The 12,991-nt window shown below is 51.8% G+C and overlaps 2 protein-coding genes across 2 annotated transcripts; both read left to right on the forward strand.

Annotated features, from left to right (window-relative positions):
• Positions 1-5,308: 5,308 nt before the first annotated feature.
• LOC128798211 (C-C motif chemokine 4 homolog) lies at positions 5,309-6,666 on the forward strand. Its single transcript, XM_053961508.1, has 3 exons — positions 5,309-5,548; positions 5,817-5,931; positions 6,400-6,666. The coding sequence occupies exons 1-3, from the start codon at positions 5,476-5,478 to the stop codon at positions 6,497-6,499; spliced, it is 288 nt and encodes a 95-aa protein (XP_053817483.1). The 5' UTR covers positions 5,309-5,475; the 3' UTR covers positions 6,500-6,666.
• Positions 6,667-7,291: 625 nt separating this feature from the next.
• Positions 7,292-12,909, forward strand: LOC128798259 (E3 ubiquitin-protein ligase TRIM39-like). The gene is made up of 6 exons (XM_053961573.1): positions 7,292-7,903; positions 8,562-8,657; positions 10,480-10,710; positions 10,812-10,834; positions 11,378-11,490; positions 11,990-12,909. The coding sequence occupies exons 1-6, from the start codon at positions 7,466-7,468 to the stop codon at positions 12,559-12,561; spliced, it is 1,473 nt and encodes a 490-aa protein (XP_053817548.1). The 5' UTR covers positions 7,292-7,465; the 3' UTR covers positions 12,562-12,909.
• The last annotated feature ends 82 nt before the right edge of the window (positions 12,910-12,991 follow it).

Consider the following 12,991-nt stretch of genomic DNA (forward strand, 5'->3'; position numbering starts at 1 on the left):
AGGTCTCTTCCAAGGCAGGACATGGCAAGCCTGATTTCACAGAATCAATTGGTTGGAAAAGACCTCTGAGATCATAAAGTCCAACCTATGACTGATCACCACCATGTCAATTAGACACTAAGTGTCACATCCAGTCATCTCCAGGGATGGTGACTCCACCACCTCCCTGGGCAGCCCATTCCAATGTCTGATAACCCTTTCTGTGAATAAATTCTTCCTAATTCTTCCTTTATTTATGTGCTGGGAGCTTTGGCTGCCAGAGTTGGATTACTGAGGAAAGGATTTCTATGTAAGACTTGGGGTGTGCAGAGTTGAGTGTGGGAGCCCTGTGCTCATTGCAGAGCAGTTTTGGGAGAGCACAAGGTAGGTACTGCAGCAGGGCATGGGCATGGATCTGGAGAGCCAGTATACCCCTGTCTTCCCTTTATGATACAGGAAACGTTCTGGCTCTCTACAGCTCCCTGTCAGGACGGGGAGCCAGGTGGGGTCAGGCTCTACTCCTAGGGAACAAGTGATAGGACAAGGGGAAACAGCCTCAAGTTGAACCAAAGGAGGCTCAGGTTAGATATTAAAGAAAATTTCTTCACTGAAAGAGTGGTCAATAATTGGAATGGACTGCCCAGGGCAGTGGAGGAGTCACCATCCCTGGAGGGATTTAACAGAAATAGAGATGTGATGCTTAGGGCTACAGTTAGTGGTGGCCCTGGGAGTGCTGTACTCAATTATGTTAGAGGCCTTTTCCAACCTGAATGACTCCATGATTCCTATGTTTTCCATGATCCAACATCAACCAGTACTCTTGTCAGATGTTGTTTTCAGGATTCCTGCAACTCCATGGCCTGACTTGCAGATGTCCCCTGTACCTCCAGCTGATGACAACAGGCGGCAGAGTGTGCAAGGACAATGCAGCTGTCACTCTGGTGCTTGGCAGCCTCAGGTCCTGCCCATCTCAAACCCAACACCAAATTATTTTATTTTCCTTTCTCTGAACCATGGCTAAACCTGTCGTGCTGTGCTGCAGCTGCTGGACAAACCCTGCTCAGCTCCAGTCCAGTTGCTGCTCAGTACTGAGCACACTGTTGGGGAAACAAAGGAGTTGTGGCAGAGGCATCATTTGGCTGTCCTGGGAAGTACCACCACATATCTGTGAGGGCCGCATTCCAACATGGCATCCAGCCACCTCCTGCTCTTTTAGACTCTTGGTCACAAAGTGAAGCTTTTATAGGTACCCCAAATTTGTCTTGGAAAATTGCATGGACTGCAGCAATTTATTTCTGCCTTGTTGTGTGTTTAGAAACTGTTGGAGTCTTTCCGCTGACATTTACCAAAAATATTTATCTGGAGGCACATCCTGGTGTGCCTGTAGATTTCAGTCCAGGGATTTCAATGCAATTTCGCAAGCTGCTCTGTAGCCCTGATGGTCCTGTTGGACCTGTTGCCCTGGGGAATCAAAGATGAACAGTTGCAGAGGATGTAGACTACGGATCCATCTACATCAGCCTTGATACCTCTAGATGTGGCCACAGCAGACCTCTTGAAGAGACAGATCAATATTTGTACTGCACCCTGGAGTGTGCTCCCAGCCCCCAACCATTCTCATTTTCCAAATCTTCTCAAGCTTATCGCCCTGAAATCCAAGTTCAGACTCAAGGAAATTTCCTTGTGCTCATCCATGTCCCTTGGCAAGGAGCTCCTCATGTGAAGAGCTGCCTCCCTCTGTTCCTTTTGAACCTTCCTCTTGCCCACTCCATTGAATAATCTGTGGTTTCTGCTCTGGGACAGACAGTGACTATTCGCTTTGTCCCTCTTTCTAGGCCACTTACCATCTTGCAGACTTCAATTCTCGTGTGGAAAGTCTAAGTTCTTCTTGAAAGTACTTCTTCTCATCTGAGGTCTTGCTTGGAGCTGCACCGCCCTGGGATCTCTGGCTCCAGTAATTTTCTTTCTGTTTCCAATTTGTTTGCTCACAGTTAAACCCAGTTTCGCACATTAGTGATCTGGCAGCTCCCAGGAGCATTGTGATAAAGTGATCTCCCAGACATGACTCCAGCCCAGGAGGTGGTGTGGTGGAGCAGGCTACCCTCAGGGCTGAGCAGAGGTTTCCTCCCTCATCCCCAAACTGTCCTGGTGATGGATCCAAAGGTACTGTGTTTTGTTTCTATCTATAGCTGAAGCACACCATAAGGCGGAGGTTTTACAGACTCCATAAATAGCCACTATTTAGGATGTATAATATGGAGGAGGTTTTAGAAATCAAAATATTTAGAGGTTTGCATTATTTGTCTTGGTAGGAAGGAGCAAGAATACGGAATGTTTAAGGAAAGAACAAAGTTGAGGAAAACAGTGAATAGGGGAAATAACAGAGGTGTCGAAACCTCCAAGAATTCCTTTTGGTTGAATGGAAGCAGGAAATACAGCACGGAATATCCAAAAGGCGGGAGAATTCATTGACAATGTTGAGGCACATTTATATTCCTGCTATAAAATACTGATTTTCCAAAACAAATCTTGTTTTGAAAAATTTCAATCAAACCTGTAGTTGAATGTTGCGGAACATCCAGAACACTCAACTAAAGCTGCTCCGAGCTGGGCTGTGTTTGCGTGAGCCATCAGCGAGGAGGTTCCAGCTCATTCCTCAGTCTATTCTCTGCCTCTCAGTTTTATTCTGGTCCCTGTGTGGAGATGTGTCAGAACAGTGTAGGGTTGGTCTCAATGGGAATCTGAGCAAGTTTGTTTCTGAATGTGTTGGTAGAAATGGAAGGAGCAGGGGATGGAAGGAGTAGATGTTGGTAACACCTGATCTTGGAGGACTTTTCCAACATTAATTATTCTGTGTTTCTGTGATTCTGTGACTCACACTGAGAAGTTCATTAGCACTGCTCAGAGAAGAGTGTGACAGGTTTAGAGGTTGCCACTGATAATAACTGACTGCAAAAATGTTGGAGTCTCCTGACCTCCCTCCCTACTTCAGCCGTATTTATATTATTTTCTTGGGAAAAGATAAAGTTACTGTTGATGTCATTTACAATTTAGGTGGAGTTAGATTGACTTTAGTTATTAGCATAAATAGAGGTGAGGAAAGTAACATGTATTTCTGAGTTAAGCAAAGTTCAGCTTTGGATTTCCATCTAGATTATTCCTTTGGCTTAGTTCCCATTAGCTGCATTGTTTCCCATGGAGTCTGTCCACAACACTGCAGTGTCACTCCATCTTTTGCTTTATATTTGCTTTGATTTCAACAGAGAATTGCTGCAGTACCTCCATGTTGCTCCATCCTTTGTTCCTTGTCTCTCTTGGAGTGGCACACCAAGCTGCATCAGCATTCCTGCTCCTAAGGTGTGCAGGCAGTTTGTCCCTGTCCTTGCACTCCTTCTTGCTGAGCTCTGGGTTTCAGTTTCCTCACACCTTTCTTGTCCCTCTCTGTACAGTGTCGGGGGGAGTGGATCCGTGATGGTGGCAGGACTTCATGCCCTTGGAGGCACCAGGTTTCATCCCAGTATCTGAATGGGCTCTGAAAAAAGAACAAGGTAAGTCATGGAGCAGGAAGGATCCCAGAGGAATCCTGGGCTTGTCAGCTGTTTGGAGCAGGATTCTGAGTCTTCTTCACAAGTAAAACCTCAGCCTTGATTCTGATTGTCTCAACTGACTCTCACTCTGGGAGTTTAACCCCTTAACAGGAGCTGGGATGAAAGCGAGCCAATCCATGGAAAAAGAGCTTCAGAGAAGGGAATGGATGTGCCAAGGCTAAGCTGGGAACTGGGCTGTGATGGCAGCAGAGAATCTGTGGGCTGCATGGAGCCTGCCTGCCTGCTGTGGGAAGGGGCAGATATGTCTCTGCTAAGGAAATGTCTTTCCAGAGACCTAGCAACATGCCCTGTGCTCCCAGGTCTTTGTAGGCAGGTCCTCCTCAGCTGTCCACTCCCCAGGCTTGTAGCTGCACCTCCTTAGCACCAAAGCATCATGTGTGGTCTCACCCAGGCTCAGTTTTGTTCATGCTTAGTAACAGGGTATTGTAGTCAGAGAAAAAGCTTTGTGTAAAACAAACCCCACCATGGCAGCACCCTGCACCCTCCAATGACTCTGTCTCACTTTTCCATGGAGTTCAGTCTCCTGAGATGTGCTGATTATCTATCACATGCCCTGGAGCACTTGGGAGCCCCAGGCCTGCAATCTGCCCTTCCAGGGAATATCTTAATTTCCCTTTGATTTCCTCTTCTGGTTTCCTACAAGGAACCCCACTTTGGGTGGGAGGTTCTATTTCGTGATCATCCTCCTCCATAGAGGAGCAAGACCCCTTTTGTTATTGGACCATCAGGAAAGGCAGCCTGCTCCTCTTGCTTTCCCATTGAGGCTGTGGTTGCCCAGCACCCAGACACATTTCCTAGCACCATGGAAACTTTGCTCTTCCTCCACTCTCCTGAGGCTTTGTCCACAAACTTTTGCCTGGAAAACAGCAGAGCTCTTCTGGAGTGATGTAACATTTCCAACAGTTTTCTGACAGTGCAGACACACCATTCCCATCCCAAGCAATATGTGCTAAATCAGCCAAGCCTTTTCTCTATGTGTGTTTGGCAGCTGGGACAATGACAGAGCAGTGTCAGGAGGGTGCTAGTGTTACACTGCTGGAACCAAATAACCATCTTTGTCAGCTTTGCTCTGCTAACATGGTCGTCAGCTCCTAAAGTTCTCTGTGGGCATTGGTGGCCGATTCCCATGTCCATGAAGAACTGAATACTATTTTAGCCGTCACTAGTATTTGAGAAGTTGTGATGTAGCAGAACCGGTTCCCTAAAGACTTATTGCAAGGGATGCTCAAGGACATAAGAGGAGCCCAGGTCTGGAATTGCACCGTGCTGTACCCTCTGCTCTGCACATTTATGCACTGATGGCCTTCAGAGTCCCACGAGGAAGCCCCCATTGCAAGTGGGACCCAGCATGGCTGGGTGGGCACACGGGTGGTCAGCCTGACTCTCAGACTTGCCCTGCTCCAGTTGCTGTGGCAGAGGTGAGATCTCTTGTTTGTCCATGATGCAGATCTTCTGGGAAAGTACGTGACAACCATGGTTGGCCTTCATCCACTGCTGTGACTTCTAGGCAAGAGGTCCACCTACTGATCTTCCAAATTACTAATTCTGGGTTTTCTGCAGAGCCCTTAGGTCAGGGGAAATGAAATGCCAGGTCATATCCTGTTCTCTGTCCTCTCATGGTATCTTATCACCCATGGTATCGCACCCTGTGCCATGTCAGGACGCTGCTGTCATCAGGGCTCTGGACGGTTTCTTCTGCAGGGCTGTGTGGTATCCTTGACACTGCACTTTTTCCAGTGTGTCACGGCTTTCAGCAATGTTTCCATCCTTGGCTGCTGTCTCCCTATATAAAGAGGGCTGAACCCAGGGATCCCACACCAGGCACAGTGAGGGACACTCTGCAACAGTCCAGCCTCACTCCTACAATTCATCTCCACCCAACAGGACCATGAAGACCTTCACAGCAGCCCTTTCTGTACTTTTTGTGGCTGTCATCTGCTACCAGGCCACCTCTTCTCCAAGTGAGTCAAATCTCTCCTCTCTGGGAGCTCTCTCCTCTTTCTGTCTCCTGTATAAGGTCTAGTAATGCTTGTCAGCTCACTCTTACTAGCATCTGGTGCAGGAAAGGAGAGGCCTGTCTTACCTGGGCTCCCTGATGGGAAGATGGCTGTGGTGGGAGCCCACTGTGGGAGCAGCACTTCCTCCAGTGGGAATCTTCTCATCTTCTGACCCTACTTCTCCCCACTGGCACTTTTCCTGGTCTGATGTAACAGAAAACTTCTCTTTCAGTTTCTCTCAACTTTTATGGTCCCTGCTGTGTTGAGTACATCACCAGACCCTTGTCCTTGAGCCGTGTGGTAAAGTATGAGCGCACAGGCAGCCACTGCTCTCCACCAGCTGTGATGTAAGTAAATCTCCTGCCCTGCTTCTGAGGACCCTGCTTGTCCTGACAGCGTGAGGGAACCCCACATTATACCTCATCCTGACATGGAAAAGCACTGGGCAGGGCTCTCCCATGTGGGAAGAACAGCCTGGGAACATATCAGAGGGCAATCCCATATCCAAGGCAGCCAGTTTGTGGACCTCCTTATTAGATTTGAGCCAAAAGAGCTTTTGCTGGTCATCCCCCTCACCCCAGATAGTGGGACCCAGCCAAGATGGTGTCCCAGATGTACAGATGCTGGGGATAAAGTGGTTTAAATACAGAAAGCAGGATGTAAGGGCATGGAGCCACCCCCTCCCCATTTCCCTAGGGCTGTTTTGCAGCCTGTAGAGGTGTCTGATGGGTGTCACTGTTGACGTGGAGCAGTGGTCCCACTCTCCTCTCTGTTTTCCTTTCCTTCTCCTCTCCTCACTGGATTTTCTTTTCCAGATTTACCACCATCAAGGACAAGCTGGTCTGTGCCAACCCTAATGACAAGTGGGTCCAGGACATAATGAATCAATTAAGGGACAATAAGCACAGTGGATAAGCAATACCCTGCTCTCTCCAAGCACCACTTCTGCAAGGACGTGCTCTCATGGACACCTCCACGACACAGTCTATTTTCTCATTGCCTGGGAATTTGGCAGGGTATTCAACTCAGTGTTTAGCTCTTTTATGGAAGGTTGTACAAAGGCATTCTTAATTTATTTGACATTTTCAGTGAAACTTTTCATTCCCCTTTGTACTGAAGGTGTTGGAAGTTATTTTTATATAATAAAAAGGAGCAAAACTTGCAACTCCTCCCAGCGCTTCTTGGGATGTTCCACAAAGACTGGGGTGCATAGCAATGGCAGGAAGGGGGTCAGGGCTGACACTCGAGGGTCTGTGGGTGATGGGGTGACACCTGGCTGTCCCCCAGCCCCTCTGTGCATGCAAGGGAGAGCACTTCTCGTCCTGCCTGTCCCGCCTGCCTCCTGCCGCGGCACATTCCCAAACTCCCGGCTCTTTGCAGTGGGTGGGTGTCACGGGGGATGCTTCGGCACAATTGTTAGTGCGGCAAAGGGTCCTTTACCTCGGCCAACATCTCTGGGCAGCGGGCAGGTGCCTCGGGGGCTCCACGGGCTGCTGAGCTCAGCCATCACCAGACCCGACCCCATCTCCACCACCGTCCCGGCCCGGGGCTGTCTCTGGCCACGGGTTATTTCTGGTGCTTCCTGATCCGTCGCGCTCTCCCCGCGGGCTTTTTCTCTGGCTTCACCCCGCCGGGCTGGAGGCAGTGCCAGCCCTTGGGGCTGGCTGCAGCTGTCCCGGCCGGTGCCAGCTCCTCCCCCCAGCGGCACGGAGGCTCCGTGGCCGGTGCCACCCGGTAGCGAGGCCGGCTCGTCCTCCAGGCTTTCCTGGCACTGACGGTACTTCCTCGCCGTGGGGCTGTGCCAGCCAAGGCTGCCTGCGAGCCTGCCTTTGGTGGCTGACGAGGGGCGAGGGAAGCGCCCGTCGAGACCAGCGCGCCACCATGGCGCTGGCAGGTGCCCTGGAGCGGCTGCAGGAGGAGGCTATCTGCCCCATCTGCTTGGAGTACATGAGCGAACCGGTCAGCATCGACTGCGGCCACAACTTCTGCCGAGGCTGCATCGCCAAGCACTGCCAGGACAAGGGGCTGTGGGCCGACGGGCCCTTCTCCTGCCCGCAGTGCCGGGCCTCCTGCCACCGCAGCGGCTTCCGACCCAACCGGCAGCTGGCCAACATCGTGGAGAGCATCCGCCAGCTGGGGCTGCGGGGCGGCCTGGGGCCCGAGCTGGAGCCGGGGACCCCCCTGTGCCCCCAGCACGACGAGCGGCTGAAGCTGTTCTGCGAGGAGGACGAGGAGCCCATCTGCGTGGTGTGTCGGGAATCCCTGCAGCACCGCCCGCACACAGTCTACCCCATCGAGGAGGCGGCGCACGTCTACAAGGTAGGGGAGGCTGAGGCACCGGGGTCCCTGTCCTGCCCCGAGGCTCTCTGGCACGGGGGTGTGCGGCCACCGGGATCCCAACATGCCCAGTGGCATCGCTGGGAAAGCAGAAGGAGGGGTGGCACAGGCGGTGACCCCCCCCCCCTTCCCCACAGCCGCCCTCGCTGCAGGGATAATGCTGGACCCGCCTTATCTTCCAAATTGTTGGTGGACCGAGGTTCACGCCATCCGTCCGGCTCAGGGACGCAGCCTGGCTCCCTGTCCATTCACAACCCCTGGAGAACTTGAGCCGGTGGGTCCCAGAGGACATTTTGCCCCGGTGGAGGGATGCTGGCATGCATCCCATGTGGGGTTTCCACATCCCAGCTATGATCCCGGCAGTGCCACCATCCACCCTTCACCCCAGCATTGAAAGAGGGCTGTCGCTTTGGTCTCTAGAGCCTTAATAGTGAGGAAAAACATAGGGGAAACCTGCGGAGCATGGGGAGGGTTAATGCTGTGAATGGAGTGAAGAGCACAGCTGCTTTGTTCGGGTGCCAGTGCCTGGCACTGCCTGGCACTGGATCAGTGTCTCCCCCCAGGCAGAGGGGACCCAGCCAACCTGCAGTGCTCAGTGGGTGCTGTTGGGGTGAGTTGAGCCCATTTTTCCTCTTTCCAGGTCAAACTCCAGAAATCCCTGGAGAGTCTTTCAAAGGAAGTTGAGGAGGTGAAGAAGCGTGAGTCAGCAGAAAGGATGAAAACCCAGGAGTGCAAGGCAGGTGCCTGTCTTAATTCTGTCTCATTCTTAAAGAATGAGCTTCAGAGATACCAGGATTTTTAAAAAAGTCACCCTGAATGATCTTGTCTGGGGACACAGATTTATCATTGTCTCCAGGCTGTGTCCCCGTGTTCTGCTGTCACATGTATGAGCAATGCTGGAAGCCAGGCTCAGTAACCGTGTGTGGCTCTATAAAAAGATTTGCAAGGAGCAGCATGCCAGATTCCCCGGAATCAAGAGGACTTTATGCTGGTTAAACAAGTAGACATGGGCTATTTTTTACTGCTTTTTGTTTTACAACATGTGCTTGAGTTCCAAGCCGGGTGTGAGCTGTGTGGTGAGCTCTGCTCCACAGGAACAGGAACCAGAAGTATTTTCATAAGAAAAAAAAAAGCTGAATTACTGCAACTCTGCCCCACTCCAGACAGTTCTGGGAAGAGCAGACGCCAGCAAACAGCTGCATTTCAAGTCTCTTGGGGTGAAAACTGGAAAGTAAAAGTAACTGCAGAAAAGGAAATGAAACTGCTGGAAGAGTTATCCAGCCCTGAATTTGAGCGGATGGTTAATCAGCTCTGGCAGGGAAAACAGGTTTCTCTGAACTCCCCTAGTTTTTTGCTCAGCTCCCTTGCCTGTGGCAGTCCAGGCAAGTGGTGGTGGGTTTTGAGGATGTGCCTATGAGCCCTTTGTCCCCAGTGGGGGAGAGGGACAGAGATTGTGAGAGCTGTGTCACTGTCTTCCCATCTGCCTGAGTCAAGGCTCAGGGTTGTGGCTCAGCTGCCTCCAGTTTCCTCTGGTTGTGCTTTTATAGCAAAATGAGCAAAGAGTCCCATGTGGATGGTGGGGGGAAGAGGCTGCCCTGGCTTATTAAATCTTCATGACTCAGGTCCAAGGAATGGTGTACTTGGACAGGGAAAAAAAAGGAGTTCAATTTCCTTTCCTTTATCTTCATTCTGAGATTTCCTGGCCCAAGCTCACTGCAGAGTCTTTCTGCAGCTCCAGGTTTCCAGCCACCTTTTAGGGATGAGGTGAAAAGCCCTAAAGCACTGGCAGACCCTGCCATTGCTACCTCTTCACCTTGTAGTGAAACCCAGGGAGCCTCCTCTGCCTTTCCATCCCTCCACAGCCCCAGGGCTTCCTTTACATGGCAGATAGAGACAGGACATGAGGAAACAATCTTAAACTAAGAGAGGAGCGATTTTGATTAGATATAAGGAAGAAGTTCCTCCATGTGAGGGTCCTGAGGCCATGGCACAGGTTGCCCAAATAAGCTTTGGCTGCCCCATCCCTGAAAGTGTCCAAGTCCAGGCTAGATTGGGCTTGAAGCAACCTGGTCTAGTGGAAGGTGTCCCTGCCTATGGCAGGTGGTGGAAGCAGATGGTCTTTAAGATCACTTCCAACTGAAACCATTCCATGATTTTATGACTTTTCTACCTCTTGCCCTTTACTGGGGATTTTTCCAGCATTGGCCACCTGCCCAAGCAGTTTATTAGCCTGGATTTGGCTGGAGGTATGAGTTGTAATAAAAACCTACCCCGACACCTGAGGGCACCTCCTTGCAGCCCAGCACAGCTCAGACCTCTGGGGTCCAGCTGAGCAGAAATGCCCCACGCAAGTCCTGCTGCTGGTAAACTGAGGATGTGGAGTGGAGCTACAGTGAGGTGGAAGCACAAGTTTGTCTCTGGCTGGTTTTTAAATTCATGCCTTTATCACAAAAATGCAGTGTTTTCCCAGGGCCTGATTCCGGGCATGGATGCTGGAGCATCCGGCTCTGTCTTGGCTGCCTGGATAACGTTCACCCCATGAATCTTCTTATGCCAAGGAGACAGTAAAGAAAAAGCGGGAGAGGATTGTGAGTGAGTTTGGGAAGCTGCATCGGCTGCTGGCTGATGAGGAGAAGCTACTGCTTCAGAAGCTGGAGGAGGAAGAGAAGCAGATTCTGCTGCTGATCAATGAAAACCTGGCCAGACTGGTGGAGGAGAAGTGCTTGCTGGAGGAGCTGATCCTGGAGATAAAAGGGAAGAGCCAGCAGCCAGCTGATGGGCTGCTCAAGGTTAGGCTTTGCCACCAGCACCACTAACTCAGCCCCAGTGCCTTTGTCACCTGGGTGGGTGGCTTGGCCCAGACAAACCCAGAGTCATTTTTGTCTTCTAGGACATGAAAAGCATCCTGAGTAGGTGGGTGATTTTTCCTGGTAGGTGCCATGATTATTCCTGGTAGGTACCCATGATTGGTTATTCCTGGCAGGTACCATGGTTGTTCCTCCTACTGTCCTGGATGCCTCCAGGCTTTGAGGCAGATGTTTGTACCTGTTCCACAACAACCACCCCATCCTCTCTGCCCAGCATCTGCTTTGGTCCTCCTGGGGTAGATACAGGAGGGACTGAGACAATCCCTCAGAGGTTCCATCCTCTTTGTCCAGGGGTCAGAGCCAAGGTCTTGCCTGGCTTAGTGACATGTGAACTGCATTCCCTCCTAAGGGATGTACTGCCCAGTGGCTCTGTTCCTTCCTTCCCCAGGCCTGGCACTGCTGCTCCCTGTATCATTTAACTCTGATCTCATTTGGATTGCCAATATGCAAGTAATTATCCCTAGTGCTCTTCCCAGCCAGAGCTCCAGGGAGGCGATGGGCAACAAAAGGGCATTGTCCCCCCTCCCGGCCGGAGAGGGGCCTTGGCGCAGGCTCTGGATACAGCCCAAGGGCATCCCTCCCTTCTCAGGTGTGAAGGGGTAAAGTTCCAATCCCCCAAGGCTGTGTCTGTGACCCTGAAGGAAAACTACAGCATTCCTGAGCGCTGCCTGGGCATGAGGGACATGCTGAAGAAGTTCAAAGGTGAGGGGGCAGTTCCTGGCAGATTTGGGCTCTGGTTTTCCCCAGTACCCTGGGGCACAGGGAGGTTTTTCCAATAAGCTTTGTCCAGCTGCTCCAATTTTGGGTACTGATGAGTTCAGGCTGGTTCCATGGTGGAAGACCTTTGTTGTGGTCTTGGACGGATTGTGAAGTGACCCTGAAGCCCAGGATGTCCCTCGGGGGGTTCAAGCACCATGTTGCCCACGACCTCTTGCTTTCAGAACTCTTCCTGAAGCTGTGGAACTGCCCTCCTTGGCTTGGCTCTGTAGCCTGGCAGCAAATATTTCAATGTGGCTGATTTTCTATATTACATTTCCCCACTGCCAGGCAGTGCTGGGAGCTGTGCAAAACCACGAGCAAATAATTGTGTGATGTGGGATGGTTTGGGAGAGCCCAGCATTCAGGTCACAGGCACCTGCTTGTGTCTGTGCCTGCAGATGCCTGAAACCTTTTCCATCCTTCCATCCTTCTCTCTGTCCAGTGGACGTGATTCTGGACCCAGAGACGGCACACCCAGACCTCACTGTGTCAGAAGACCGCAAGAGCGTCCGGCGCGGGAGCAAGAAGCTGCTTCTGTCCCTCTTTGACAACCCCAAGAGGTTCAGCAGCACCCCGGTGGTGCTAGGCAGTCCGGGCTTCTTCTCGGGCCGCCACTACTGGGAGGTGCAGGTGGGAGACAAGCCTGAGTGGGGCCTGGGGCTGTGCCGAGAGGCTGCTGGCCGGAAAGGCTCCATCCTCTTCTCCCCCAACAATGGTTACTGGGTGCTGCGGCTGCAAAATGGGGGCACCTATGAGGCCCTGACCATACCCGTGTCCCCCGTGACCCTGAGTGTGAGACCCCGGCGCGTTGGGATCTTCCTGGACTATGAGGCGGGAGAGATATCCTTCTACAACGTAAGCGACCGCTCCCACATTTACACCTTCACTGACAAGTTTTCAGGCAATCTCCGGCCTCTCTTCTTCTTGGGTGCCTTTTTGGGGGGCAGAAATGCAGAGCCCTTGGTGATCTCCTGGGTCAGGGACCCACAGGGAACCGGATGCATCATCTTGTGAGAGTAGCTGCTCTGGTTTGTCACTGGTGGGCAAAGACCTGGGAGCCCAAACAGTTTCTTCCGGTGAGTGGGGCAGCACTAGGGGAAAACCTCAGTGCCCTGGTGAGTGTCCTGGCAGGATTCTCACATGGTTCTGGCTGCTGGAGTGACCTGCCATGTGTGACACCCATTGTGTGCCACGTGTTGGGAAGGCACTTTGCAGCAGCCAGTAATGGGGACAGGGGAGTCCTCTGATCACCGATGCCCTGATACTCATCTCACAGGCTGCTGGAGCAGGGTATGTGCCCAGCCTGCCATGTAGTGCTGACTTTTATGTGAATTGTATTGGAATAAAGCAATAAAGGCTTGATTTGGGGAACCTTGTGTGGTTAACTGACGCCGTGCCTCGGTTGCAGAAGGGGGTGGCTCAGGCCGCCGGCCAGCTCTGAGCC

The sequence above is a fragment of the Vidua chalybeata genome, chromosome 20 (assembly GCF_026979565.1).
Source record: "Vidua chalybeata isolate OUT-0048 chromosome 20, bVidCha1 merged haplotype, whole genome shotgun sequence".
NCBI lineage: Eukaryota > Metazoa > Chordata > Aves > Passeriformes > Viduidae > Vidua > Vidua chalybeata.

Excerpts from the sequence above, each read along its gene's own strand:
- LOC128798211 (XM_053961508.1), top strand. The coding sequence starts at position 5,476 with ATGAAGACCTTCACAGCAGCCCTTTCTGTACTTTTTGTGGCTGTCATC. Across the intron at positions 5,549-5,816 it reads CCAGGCCACCTCTTCTCCAA|TTTCTCTCAACTTTTATGGT; the intron begins GTGAGTCAAATC and ends CTTCTCTTTCAG. Across the intron at positions 5,932-6,399 it reads TGCTCTCCACCAGCTGTGAT|ATTTACCACCATCAAGGACA; the intron begins GTAAGTAAATCT and ends TTTCTTTTCCAG.
- LOC128798259 (XM_053961573.1), top strand. The coding sequence starts at position 7,466 with ATGGCGCTGGCAGGTGCCCTGGAGCGGCTGCAGGAGGAGGCTATCTGC. Across the intron at positions 10,711-10,811 it reads CAGCTGATGGGCTGCTCAAG|GACATGAAAAGCATCCTGAG; the intron begins GTTAGGCTTTGC and ends TTTGTCTTCTAG. Across the intron at positions 10,835-11,377 it reads ATGAAAAGCATCCTGAGTAG|GTGTGAAGGGGTAAAGTTCC; the intron begins GTGGGTGATTTT and ends CTCCCTTCTCAG.